At 41.0% G+C, this 14080-nt stretch overlaps 1 protein-coding gene across 1 annotated transcript; it reads left to right on the plus strand.

Annotated features, from left to right (window-relative positions):
• The first annotated feature begins 6768 nt into the window (after positions 1-6768).
• Positions 6769-7698, plus strand: LOC101631217 (olfactory receptor 7A17-like). The gene has a single exon (XM_004688751.1). It carries the CDS (start codon positions 6769-6771, stop codon positions 7696-7698), a length of 930 nt encoding a protein of 309 aa, XP_004688808.1.
• Positions 7699-14080: the final 6382 nt, after the last annotated feature.

Here is a 14080-nt window from a genome sequence, read left to right on the forward strand (position 1 = left end):
CTGGAATATCTGAGGGACTTCCAGACACTTCAGTTGTGAAGGGTATTCTGAGTTGTGTTGTTTTTCCCAGCCCCCACTGTGTGTAATTGTGTCTGTTGTCTCAGCTGCTAACAGTCAGGGGCCTCTTGTGTTGTTCATCCTCTTCTAATAACACGTTGAGTCTGTGTTTTTGGAAGGTATCTGTCGATCTTTGTAGCCTTCAGATGTCCCAGGTTCCCTCTATGCTTGGAGTGCCCGTGGTGGTTATGATGAATTAGAAGTGTTGTAGGTCTCCCTAGAGCTGGGCCTTTGGCTGGGTTGGTGGCTGGATTTTTGTACACTCTAAGTACTCTGTGCCTTTCTGGCTCACAATTCTTTGGGCTTCTGTTGTGGGGATGGGATCTCCCCCTCCCCCATAGGAGTGCAGGGAAGTGTCAGAGGGCTGAAATCCTCCCAGCTGAGCAGGCTACCAGTCCTCCCTCTGAGTTTTTGGGGGCTCTTTTTGTTTAGTCCAAATGGTCCCTCCCTGAGCAGTGCCTCTCCACTGCCTGAGGTCTTTTCACAGAGCCCAGCTGTATCTCTTTAACTCTACGTGCTTTACCACAGTTTTTGTGGGTAGTTGTGGTAAGCAGGTAGACCCCTTAGCAAGCAAGTTTGAGGCACTTCCTAGGGCCTCTCTACGTTGAATGTGTCCATGGAAGATTATTAAAATTGTTGTATTATCCTAAGTTTGGGCCTGTGGTTGGGTCCTGTCTAACTGTTCCCCCTACCCCCGCCTCTTTAACTCAGGGGCTCTGTGAGTCTTGTTGACCGCACCTTAAGAATGGTGCCAAAACCTGTCCATACCCTAATGTTGCCTAGTCTCAGATCTCTGTTGTGGGGGCAGGAGATGCAGGTAGGGCTAGAGGGGCCCCAATTGCCAGTTCCTCTTCTCAGACTCCTGGGCTCTAAGTAGAGCAGTTTATTGTTTGTTTGTTTGTTCTCCCCCCCTTCCTGCAGCAGCTTGGGATAAACTCTCCTAGCTGTGTTGTCTCAGTTTATATCCAGGGCTTTGCGGAGGCTGCTGGGGCAAAGGACGGCAACACCTCTCCAGCGTATCCTCAGTCTCTGGTTCCGAGCTGCAGCCTTTTCCCACAATTTGGTTTCCTCTCCCTAGCTGAGTTGTCTCAGTTTATCTCCAGGGCTGTAGCAGGGCTGGAACCAAAAGCTGCTGTAGCTTTGCAGAGCAGCTGCAGCTGCAGCCACATTCAGTCTCCTTCTGCAGTGCTTCCTGGTGTCCAGGTTCCTAGATTTTTTTTTAAAGATTTGTTTTATTTATTCATACAGAACTGGGGTACAGGCCAGAGATGCGGAGGGTTTGAGGACCCACCAGAAACAGAGTTGAGAACAGAACAGATCAACGAAGTACACTGCTGAGGGGAGCAGTGGGTGAGTCAGGAGAGGTCTGCCTCACCATGTGGATCTCCTCCAGTGCAGGCGGGGTCAAACTCATGTGGAAGTGGCTTTAGCTTCTTAGTGTTGTGCTTTAACTCGCTGCGCCACCAGGGAGGGCCTTGGGCTCCTTGATTTTTAAAGGAGCCAAATGAGTAGGAAGCCACTGGCATTACCCTATCAGAGCTGCAGGGTTCAGCTAATCCTGCCTGTGCAGCGGCTTCCCTTATGGGAACTCCCCAATCGCCAGTTCTCCCTCGTTTATTTCCTTCTAGTGAGTCCAGGGCATTCTCATTTGGTTTGAAACTCGTAGCATGTAAATACATAGTCCGTTTTTATATATTCCCATGCTAGTTTGGATGTAGTCATCTCAGCGTCTTTATTCTGCCGCCATCTTGCCTGTTCCCGAGCTGGTGGAGCTGATCAGCGGCTTTGCCCGGAGCCCAAGTACTCGATCGGGTCTGCAGTTTCAGAGGTTTTTCCCTGTACCCAGGTGTTGAGGATCAGATTTGCAGTGTTTCCTCAGCCTGGGTTCCACTCAATGAGGTGAGCCGTCCCCCTTCACCTCCAGGGCTTTAGCGTGGGGCAAAGCAGCTCTTGCAGCCGACCAAACTTCCAGGTGCCTGGGTTTTCCCAGGAGTTCCCTTATGGGATGCCCCAATCGCAGATTGCCCCTCAGTTATCTAGCTTCTATTGAGTCCAGGATGTTTTCATTTGGGTTGAAACTCATAGTATGTAAGTCTATAGTCTTTTTTCAGTCCTCAATTCCTATGCAAGCCTGGACGCAGTGATCTTGGTGTCTTTACTCTGCCCAAACATGGAATATTTTTTAAGGAAAAATAGAAGAAAACTTCCCAACTCTGGAAAAAGAAATAAATACACACACAAATCAAGGAAGCAAAAAGAACACTGGGGCAACTAAACAAAATGAGACCAACACTAAGACAGATGGTGGTGAAACTTCCAAAAGATCAGGTAAAAAAAAAATTGATATTGGCAAAAGAAAGAAACCAATAATGTACAAAGGAACCCAGATCAAACATCAGACTTCTCAGAAATTTTGTGAAAAGAGAATGGAAAGATGTGATAAAAAAACTTAAAGATAAAAACTGCCAACCAAAAATACTATACCTATGTGGCTCTCCTTTAGATCTGAGGAAGAAATAAATGCCTCTCAGATGAAGAAAAATTGAGGGAATTTGCAAAAACTAATCCCTTCTTCAGGAAATATTGAAAATAATGCTACTGTCTAAGCCAAATAGAGAAACACACAGAAAGAAGAGGAAAAAAATACAACCACAAAATAGCAGCAACAAACATTCATTTACTAATAATCACTCTGAAAAAACCTCTATTATCACTCTACGCATAAATACACTGAACCCACCAATTAAGACAGTATCAATTAAGACAATTAATTAATTAATTAGTCAATTAAGACAGGTTGGACCAGAAAACAGAACCTAACCTGCTATCTCCAGAAGACACATAGATAAAGGGTTAGAAAACAATCCTACAAGCATATGGGAGCAAAAAAAAAAAGTCAGGGACACTTATATTTATATCAGAGAAAATACATTTCAAGTTAAGAAAGGTAACAAGAGATAGGGATGGACGCTATATTATGATTCAAGAACAATACATCAGGAAGACATAACTATCATCAACATACACTCACTAAATGAAGGAGTAACAAAATATATTAGGCAACTACTTTCAAATCAAGCATGGGAAACAGACATTTGCATATCACAGTTTTGATAAGGGGTTAATTTCCAAAATATACAAAGAACTCATATGACTCAAATACAAAAAAAAACAGACGTTCCTATAAAAAATGGGGAAAGGACCCAAATAGATTTTTCTCCAAAGAAGAAATACAGGTGACCCACATGTACATGAAAAAAAAAAAAAGCTCAACATGAGTTATTATAAAGGAAAGATGATTTAAAGCCACCATAAGATATCACCTCACTCCTATGAGAATAGCCTGTATCAAAAACAGAGAACAATCAAAGGCTGGCAAGGATGTGGAGAAGGAACACTTGCTCATTTATGGTGATATAATTTTGTGCAGCCTTTGTGGGAAACAATATGGAGATTCCCTCTAAAAACTAAAAATGTAAATACCCTACAGTCCATCAATGGCACCTGTAGGTATTTATCTGAAGAATATTGAAAACACTAATAAAAATATTTATGCACTCCTGTGTTCATAGTCACTAATAATACTAAAGACTTGGAATCAACCTAAATGTCCAGTCATGGATGAATGGATTAAAAAAATGTAACATAATTTAATGGAATACTACTGATAAAAAGATTGTGACATAATTCAATTCAATAATGAAATTATGATCTGTACCAGAATATGGATGGAACTTGAAATAATCATGCTAGAAAAAATAATTATGCTAGATTAAATAGGTTAAAACATGGGAGACAATTGCTGGGTGGTCTTGCTCAATAAAAACCTTGAAAGAAAACAAACTGACAAATGCAACAAGACTTAAATTAGGTGAAAGCAAGGTGGATACCAAAGGCTCAGGGATGGGAGGATAGAACAGGGTGTGGACAGTAAATGACGCAAGCAGGGGAGCTGGACTTTGTGATGGAGTGAAGAGTGTGTAGGTGTCCAGGTATGTGAAGGTGTACTCCTGTGTTCATAGTAGAGTTTAGTAAAATCTGATTATAAAAGTACCAAAGTTGTTCCCTGACACAAGTCAATACTCCACAAAATCTTGTCACACAGGTTATTCATTTTTAGATTTGGAAAAGTGTTAAAGACGGGAACAAAGTACAAGGAAGCTAGACTCTCGAAGGCGAGCACATACATAGAGAAGTAGCAGTAAAAACGCAATTCACCTGGTTTCTAATTTGGTCTCTTGAGAATAGAGATTCACAAGGAAAAATTTCTTCATCCAGACAAATGTCCCACAAGGAAACAGCGTACACAGAGGTGAAGTCACAATGGAAACAGTGCCTAATAAACAGGCAAAGGAAGTTGTACATATGCTATGACTCCATACACGCGAAACTTTGAGTGGGACACGGCATCGTCGCTGCCTTTGAATTCCTAAGTCTTTTCTGGGGCCAATACTTCACTCTTTCCTGCTGTCCTTTTTGAGAACAGGCCTTCAGTTTTCATCATAAACCCTCCAGAGAAGTTTGGATTCTACCCATTGATTATCCTCAGACCTCCATCCAGGCGAGTCTGAGAAACCAGTAGGTATTCGAGGAAATGTTGAGGGTCTGAAATTGGAGAGTTTTCTAAGCAGCCAAAATCTATAGCTGAGAATTTACCATGTCTGTTTACCAGCGTGGGTAGTTAACTTACAATTTGTACATGTAATATATTAAAAAGTTAGTTGTCTGTTGGACCCTGCAGTGCAAGAAGCATTGCTACAATTAAGTGATGAGTCCAGTTGAATGAGACTGAAGAAGGAGGGGTAGACATAAAGTGTCCCTGGTAAAATCAATAAAGCCAAGAAATTTTAGTTACTAAAGTACAAAAAGAGAGCATTAGGTGTAGAGGTGTATGCACTGTACTGAAGGGAGGCACTTAAAAAAATTAAAATGGGGTGTCTTTTAGCATGTTCTATATTGGTTAGAAAGATCCCAACAGTGGTGGTATTACTTTGTATCAGCAGTTCTCTTGACATACATTCCACAGTATCATTGCTGACATTGGTATTTACATGAGAAAGGTGTAATGAATACAAAATTAGGTGTGCTGGAGAGTGCTATATCACAATTAATTCATTATTGGGAGGTGAGGAAGCTATCAGGCTTTTGAGAGATAGAAGGGAAAAATCACCTCACCTCACAGTGATAGGCATTCATTTACTGACAGGGAGGAGATAACCTTAGCTTTATACAGACCTTGTCTAAATTTGTCAGTCACTTTAGAGGACTAGATAGCTCTGTTCCCACTATTTGAATGAGGATATTAACATTTGCAAAGGATTGGTTGGTTGTCTATGTTAAAATATGTGGTAGAATTGAGGCTCAAAACTCCTTTTTTTATTCCAAAATGTTTGCATTTTATATTGTCTTTTATTTAAACAATGCCTTGTTTTTGGTTCTACATTTTCTGTGTAAATTGTGGGTTTAGTAATTTTGCTCAGACTATTCAACTAGCCAGGTTTTTTTGACATGTAAACATATCCACCCCTTTCTCTTGAGGATAAATTGTTTTCTTCTACTTTATTAGCTATTCTGGTCATCAAGGGGATATAACTGGGATTGGAAGGCTGCCAGACCAGAACTTTCTCATCAGTCTCTCAGGAATCACCTGAGTTTATTAGAGTGTCTTTCCCCAGTGTCCATTTATTTCCGCTCTATTTCCAAATGGCTGCTTTGGTTTCTTTAATTACAGGAGACAAAATAATTTATAGGAGGTTTGCCAATTTGAATTTGGAGACTATTTCCATAATCTTTCGGGGAAACTGATGTTGACAACTCTCTCGTCTCTTGCACACTGTGTGCTTTGCAGGACATGCACAGATCTCGGGGACCTGGTTCCTACCCCACATTCCCTAAATTGTGGCCCTTTGAATACAGTTGCCAGGAGGTTAACAAACAGATGGAAATGAGGTGGCAATCATTTCTACTCACAGAAGCCTGTGAAAGTTAATAAAATGCCAGGAACTGCATGAGAACAAGGGACTCCCTGTTCCTGGAAGTTTCAGCAGCAGCAGGGAGTTCACCTTTTTCCTCAACATTCTCTGATACCAGATCTCATCCCTTGCCTCTTGCTCATCCCTTTCTAACCGTAGGTCCCTTTTAACTTTGCTGATTTGAAACAAGCCAAGTCCTCAGGCCACATCCCCTGCTGGGTGCACATTTCTCAGACATCTTCCACTCTTCTGTTCCATCTCCTCGAGGGCTCAGTTCAACTGTTCCCCTTGTTTGGAGGGTGTTCTGAAATTCCAATCAAAGACAAGACCCGCCTCCATTGCCTTTCAGACTTATTTTATTTTCCCCCCAGAACACTTGACAGCTTCTGACACAGCATGTGGATATTTATTTGCTTAGATTTCTTCTCCATCTCTGAACCATACAGACTCTTGTTTCTCAGCACTCTATACTCTTTGATTTAAGAATGGTCAAATGTGTGAAAACAACTTCTTATTAAAACTGTCAAATGCATTGACCTCTAGGGAAAGGCTGAGGAGGAGACAGCAATTCCCAAGCAAAGAGATCACGGAAGGTCCTTAAAGGGGATCAGATTCATACATGTAGGTTTGCTTGACCACCCAATAGAAACTAACATTTCAGTATGTTAGTAATGATTCCCATAGTGTTACAATTATTCATGTTTCTTTTTTTTTCATTCCTAGTCATAACCACTACCACATGATACCAGAAAATCATACACAAGTTACAGAATTTCTTCTTCTTGGATTATCAAAGGAACCAGAACTGCAGCCTCTTATATTTAGACTTTTCCTCTCCATGTACATGGTCACTGCATGTGGAAACCTGCTTATCATCCTGGCCACCATTTCAGACTCCCACCTCCACACACCCATGTACTTCTTCCTCGCTAACCTGTCCTTTGTAGACATCTGCTTCATCTCCACCACCATCCCCAAGATGCTGCTGAACATCCAGAAACACAGCAAAGGCATCACTTATGAAGGCTGCATTACCCAGATGTATTTTTTCCTCCTTTTTGGAGTGTTGGATGACTTTATTTTGAGTGCAATGGCCTATGACCGCTTTGTCGCCATCTGTCACCCCCTGCACTACACGGCCATCATGAACCCCCAGCTCTGTGGGTTGGTGGTTCTGGCTTCCTGGCTTCTGAGTGCTTTGTATTCCTTGTTACAAAGTTTAATGGTGTTGAGACTGACCTTCTGTAGAAACTTGGAAATCCCTCACTTTTTCTGTGAACTCAATCAGATGGTCCAACTTGCCTGTTCGGACACCTTTCTTAATGACATAGTGATGTATTTTGCAACTGGGATACTGGCTGGTTGTCCACTTGCGGGAATCCTTTATTCTTACTCTAAGATAGTTTCCTCCATATGCAGAATATCATCAGCTCAGGGGAAGTATAAAGCTTTTTCAACCTGTGTGTCTCACCTAACAGTTGTCTCTTTGTTTTATTTTACAATCCTAGGAGTGTACCTTAGTTCAGCTGCTTCTCACAGCTCACACTCCAGTGCAACAGCCTCAGTGATGTACACTGTGGTCACACCCATGCTGAACCCCTTCATCTACAGTCTGAGAAACAAAGATATAAAGAGGGCCCTGAAAAGATTCATTGTGTGGAAGCTATGAAAGGGCATTTTATCCTGGGGTTGAGGAAAGGTCCTTGACTGGAGTGTTAAATGTCTTTGAACCAGAATTTGGAAGTAGAATATGCTATATATCTACTGGTATTTCCATTTTTTTAAAATTAAAATTCTTCACACAATTTAAATAATCCAATTTATCATGCTTCTGCTCTGATTGATTTCTCCTTTGCCCTTTCCTTCTTTCTAATTTGATTTCCCACCTTTGGTCAGAAAGATTTGAAATTTTCATTTTTTTACAGGGTAATATGGATTTCTTGAGAATACTTTCTACTCTTGTGAAATATATCATCTCAAAATTTTCCTTTGTATTACTAAAAGTATAGTCATAAGCCTCATCACACACATTTACATAATTCTTGGCTCAGCAACACCTGAAGCCACAGGTTTCACTCTGAGTCCATTCTTCTTCTATTTTTAAATTATATCCTTATCACATTTTTAAAAAGATTTACTTATTTATTCATACAGAACTGGGGTACAGCCAGAAGTGCAGGAGGAGGTGAGAGGATTCACCAGAGACAGAGTGGGGAGCAGAACAGGCAGATTGATGAAGTACACTGCTGAGTGGAATAGTGGGTGATACACGAGAGGTCTATGCCATGTGGGTTACCTCCTGGGCTGGGGATCGAACTCTCACTGAAGTGGCTATAGCAGCTTGCAGTGCTGTGTCCTAATACATTGTGCCACCAGGGAGGGCTCCTGGGTCCACTATTCTTATTTATATTTTTACTTTAGCTACTCTTTTAGAGAACACACACTTTAGCATGTTACTGAGTTACTGGTCTCTTGCTTTTATTTCCTATTAAAATCCATGCCCACATGGCTGTCACATCTCTGATAAAATTGTTTATCAAAATTATATTTCACAATGAAGACAACATGACAAGGTTAATTTAAGAAATAGATTGATGTAAAATATTCTTAGTGAGAATTGCCATTAAATGAGAAGTAAGATTTTTATCAATAATTTTATTCCTATGCAAAGTATTTTTCTTTCATGCTATAATCTCTTAAAGTATGGAAGATTGGTTTTCATAGTTGAGTTTATTCATTGAGGTGGAGTGTTGGTTGGTGTATTATGTTTTATGACTGAATTACTTTCTGCATCTCCTTGAAAATTTCTAGTGTTAACTTCAAATTTGAATCCTCTATTGGTTTTGATATATTATCTCCCTTCTGTTCTAAGTACAAATAGGATGTTGAGTGGTCAATATCAACTTATCTGTAATGTGCTGCATACTCATGGGGCTTTTCAATATTTCCTAATGAAAGGATGAGTCACAGGGAACTTTCATGTGATTTACAGTAACAAATTATTTCTGTACAAACATGCAAGTGCCACCAATCTCTCCTCATTTCCTGGAACAGAGCTGTGGAAGGGTCACCGGCTAATATAGCTATTAGAAACAGATTTGAGGACCCTCCCTGGTGGCACAGTGGGTTAAAGCACAGCACTAAGAAATAAACTTGATTATCAGAATAATCGAGAATGCTGTCTCAAATGTCAGAATATATTCCCCCCAATCCCCACAACAAATTATTGCAACTACCCTCAATTCTATTTGCATTGCTTATTTTATCAGTTACTTATTGCTGTATAACGAGATATCCTAAAGCAAATGGTTTATTTCTCAATAGGATTATATATATGGGAGGTTATTTTGATCTATACATAGATATTCCTGAGACTTTGAACATCTTGAGTCACTATATTAAATTTTATATGAGGTGTGACAGTTTACTACATTTATATGTGTTAGTAAATCTAGGTTAGAAATAAATGAATTTATCAAGTGCAAATTGCCTTAGCTTAATTCTATTGCTTTTATTGCATGTATGACATTTTGCTTTCTACTAAATTTGAAGATTTTTCTCCCTTCCCATTTAAAGTTGACTCAACTACCTGTGCTTTCTCCTTTTTAATAAATTACTGGTGTGAAATGTTATGAAGTAAACTGCACTTACAGAAATGTAAAATTTATTAAAGGAGTCATACAAAACCTGAATACATCTACATAGTCATATTCTTATACAATTTAAGGCACTAAAGTCCTAATTGTATTGTTACATAATTGTAAAAATTGTCTCTCCCAGGGCCTCAGTTTCCTTATGTCTGATGACAGCGTGGGTTAGAAAAATCTAATTCACATGGATGCTATGAGGAATAAGTGAAATATGTGGAAATGCTTTGTTGAGATTAAGAAGTCTCTCATGGACAAGGTTGTAAATGGTGTTATAACTACTTACTCTACTGGGTATTTAAATGAAGCAAAAATGTTTTTTTGAAGGAAGTGAGTGGCCCCTTTTGTTTGGGGCAGGACCTGTGTTAGCTAAGTCATCTTGGGAAAGCTCGGGAAGCATCTCAGTGGCATGCATTTGGTTGACTGTCAGATACGCGCTCTTTCTGATCTGCCTCATCTGAAAGGCCTGTCCTCACTCTTCAAGTGTAGACGCTGCCACCATGAAGAGGCAAGGAGCCCAGGAAATCCTTTCAGTCTTAGCTTCTCCTTTGCTTCATTTTTGGTATCTCTTCTTCTACCTCCTACTTCTCCCTTTTCCACCCCTTCCCCCCCTTTTTTTTTTTGCTATTTTTTTAAAAGATTTATTTATTTGTACATACAGAACTGGGATACAGGCCAGAGGCTCAGGGGTGGTGAGAGGCTTCACCAGAGACAGAGTGGGGAGCAGAACAGACAGATCCATGAAGTACACTGCTGAGGGGAGCAGTGGGCGGGCCAGGAGAGGTCTGCCGCGCCATGTGGCCACCTCCGGGGCAGGCGGGAATCGAACTCATGCGGAAGTGGCTTTAGTTTCTCAGTGCCGTGCTTTAACCACTGCGCCACCAGGGAGGGCCTTTTTGCTATTTTTAAAAAAGTAATATGATAGTTTAATTTTACATCATTTTGTGCCTTTTTCCATCTCAGTTGCAATCCCTGTGGGCTTCCCCTCACCAAGTCACCCATGTGCCAACACCATAGACCAGTGCATTTCCCTCCCCCCCCCACTGTTTTTGATCCCATTCCCCACTCCACCCCCATAAAATGTCTCTGGTATATAGTTGTTCCTTATTATTATTATTTTCTCGCCTGGTCCGTTATACTCCTCCTATGAGTGAAACCATCTAGTAATTTTCCTTTTCTTTCTGGCTTATTTCACTAAGCATGATCCCTTCCAGCACCATCCATGTTGCTGCAAAAGGCATATTTTTTGGTGCTGAGTAATATTCCATTTTTGGTGCTGAGTAATATTGTATGAAGCAAATATTTTGCCTATAAGTTTTGGAGTGGGTGGTCAGAAATAAGTCAATGGGATAAAACAACCACACTTTAAAGATAAATTCTTTATAAAGACTCTAGGACATAATCCACTATTTCTCTATTGCAGCTTCATGTGAACAAAGCCTGACATGTCTTGACCTTTGTCTTTAAAGCTGGCCAAGTGCACACGGGTAACTCAGTGATGGGAAACCCACGGGGATTACAATTGAGATGAAAAAAAAAAGTACAAAATGATATAAAAATAAACTATTATATAATATATATAAAAGAAAGCTGGCCAAGTAACATCTTTAAATCTATCTGATTCTAACTATTCTGCTTTCCACCTTCACATTCAGGGCTATGATGCTAACATTCCTACCTGCATAATCATGGAAAATCTTCCTATCTTATATTCTGATGATGAGCAAACATAATCTATTTTGGCATTTTAACCCTTTCATTCTATAAAACAATAATATAAAATTTCTGAGAATTAGGATAACAAACTCTTTGCATGTGCACCAACATGAACAGAACTGGAGAGGATGACATTAAGTGAAATAAATCAGAGGGAGAAAGATAAATACCAGATGGAATTACTTATATATCGAGCATAGAGAAGCAAAACACAGGGTCAGATAAAGCCAAAGAATGAGCAAACCCTAGAAATCTGACTGTAGCACTGAGCCTACCAAAGAGCAGGGAGAAGAGAGAACAAAGTGGAGCGGGAGCACAACAGGCTATGGTGGTAGTGGGCACGATGTGGAAAGAAGAGGGAGATTCTACACCTCTAACTCATATGCAACTTCAGAACCCAAAGTTACCTCAATAAAACAAACAAAAAAAGTACAATTTTGCAATGGGTGACTTCATAAGAGTGTAACTCGTAGAATGGACTTGTATAAAAATGTGATCATATCAAATCATATTGAAAGCATAGTTCTGTTGAAAATGTAGCCTAGATCCTCTCTGTTAGTAAATGAACAGTTATCACTGGCCATGACTTGAAGCTGATGTTTTCTTTTTCTCAACAGTCTTCATTGCTCCCTATCTCTTAAAAGTTCCCTCATCCACAGCTTTATTTAGTATTTTCTCACTTTTTTCAGCTATTACCACTGGTAATTTTCTGGTCCAATATTCACATTGCCAAGAGAGATCTTTTTTTTTTTTTTTTAAGATTCATTTATTTATGTGTACAGAACTGGGGTACAGGCCAGAGGTGCAGGGACAGTGTGAGAGTTCACCAGAGACAGAGTGGGGAGCAGAACAGGCAGACTGATGAAGTACAATGCTGAGGGGAGCAGCGGGTGGGTCAGGAGAGACCTGCTGCACCATGTGGATCACCTCCAGGGCAGGGATCGAACTTGTGTTGAAGTGGCTTTAGCTTTTTAGTGCTGTGCTTTAACCTGCTGCTCTACTAGGGAAGGCCCAGAGATCTTTTTATATTACAAAAGTCATTCATTTGCATGACTTAAACATCTCCTCTCCTCCCAGTAATTCTCTAGTGGAGAATGAAGCCAAAATTCTCAGGTTCTGTGGCCCTCAGAATAGTGCTAAAGAAGGAAAATCCCTTCTCCTGATGGATGCCACCAGTTGGGAGAGAATTGTGCCCTATCCTCTGACCCCTCCTACACTGATACCCTCACTGCTGTTCTCTTTTCTGGAATATCTGAGAGGGTGAGGGACAGGGTCTGTAAGGATATACTCCTTCCACCGCAGCCGTTTCAGGCTGTTGACTGGGATAGTGGGCCCCTGACACATGTCATTTGGTAACCTGCTTCCTCACTTCCAGTTAGCTTGGATTCTACAAGCCAGGTTCACCCTCACTTCTGTATGAACTTGGACCTGCAGCCTCACCTCTTACCTCATCTGAAAGTGAGAAGTCACACTGCCTCCCAGAAAACCCTCAAAACTCAAGGTCGTTTGAGTGTCCTTGCTCTGACCTTCAACCTTCAGGAAGAGACAAAAAGCTCCTGTACACCCCTATATCACCTTCTCTAAGGCCTGAAGCACAGAACCATCCACTTCCCAGATAAGACACAGGGGTTCACAAAGCCTCAGTGATTTAATCAGGGACCCACAGAGGAGAGTCTGCTCCCCTCCCTAGTTAGAGAATCATCCCCGCTTTGGCTCACCCCTAGTCCATCTCTAACCATTGCTCTGTACTTTGGGATCAAAAAGGGGGGTGCCTGCCCCTCCCTAAACAGCCTTCTTTAATGTGGGTTCCCTCTCCTCAATAGGCTTCCTGGGTTTATTACCCTATATTTTATTCCTTTCTTTCCAAACAATGACACGGTATGTATAATGGTTGTAATCCTCACCATACAGATTAACCCATTGATTAAAATAACTTTAGTTATTAAAATAACCTTTGCTTAGCTAGCCTGTTGACTGCATTTCGACTGCTTGACTATGACCATAAGAATCACAAGCCAACACAAAATAAAATAATATTTCAATGTTTTCTTTTTTTTTTGAAGGGTCAAGATATCTTTTCATAATTCTTGAAACTGATTTAAGGGATAAATCCATCTAATCAATGGAAAAGCTTAAAAAATGGGGAAAAGGAAAAATAATTTTTTTTCTATGTACATATAACTATTGGGGAGAAAAGTAGCATTAAAAATAAATAATGGAGGCCCTCCATGGTGGCGCAGCGTGTTAAAGCACAGCACTAAGAAGCTAAAACCACTTCAGCATGGGTTTGACCCCAGCCCAGGAGGTGACCCACATGGTGAGGCAGACCTCTCCTGACCCACCCACTACTCCCCTCAGCAGTGTACTTTGTCAATCTGCCTGTTCTGTTCCGTACTCTGTCTCTGGTGAATCCTCTTACCACCCCTGCACCTCAGGCTTGTACCCTACCTGCAATTTTACCAAATTAATTTATTATTATTCCTCCTCCTCCCCCTCCTCTCCTCCTCCCCCTGCCGCTCCTCCTCCTCCCTCCTCCCGTCCTCCCATTTCCGCTCCTCCTCCCCACCCCCTTCCTGCCCCTCCCCCTCCCCTCCTCCTCCTCCTCCTTCTTCTTCTTTTAAGATTTATTTGTTGTTTATGCACACAGAACTGGGGTACAAGTCAGAGGTGCAGGGCAGTGAGAGGATT

This window comes from Condylura cristata, unplaced genomic scaffold (assembly GCF_000260355.1).
Source record: "Condylura cristata isolate star-nosed mole 26May11 unplaced genomic scaffold, ConCri1.0 scaffold00025, whole genome shotgun sequence".
Lineage (NCBI taxonomy): Eukaryota > Metazoa > Chordata > Mammalia > Eulipotyphla > Talpidae > Condylura > Condylura cristata.

What these genes read in the sequence shown, in the direction of transcription:
- LOC101631217 (XM_004688751.1), top strand. Translation starts at nt 6,769, where the DNA reads ATGATACCAGAAAATCATACACAAGTTACAGAATTTCTTCTTCTTGGA.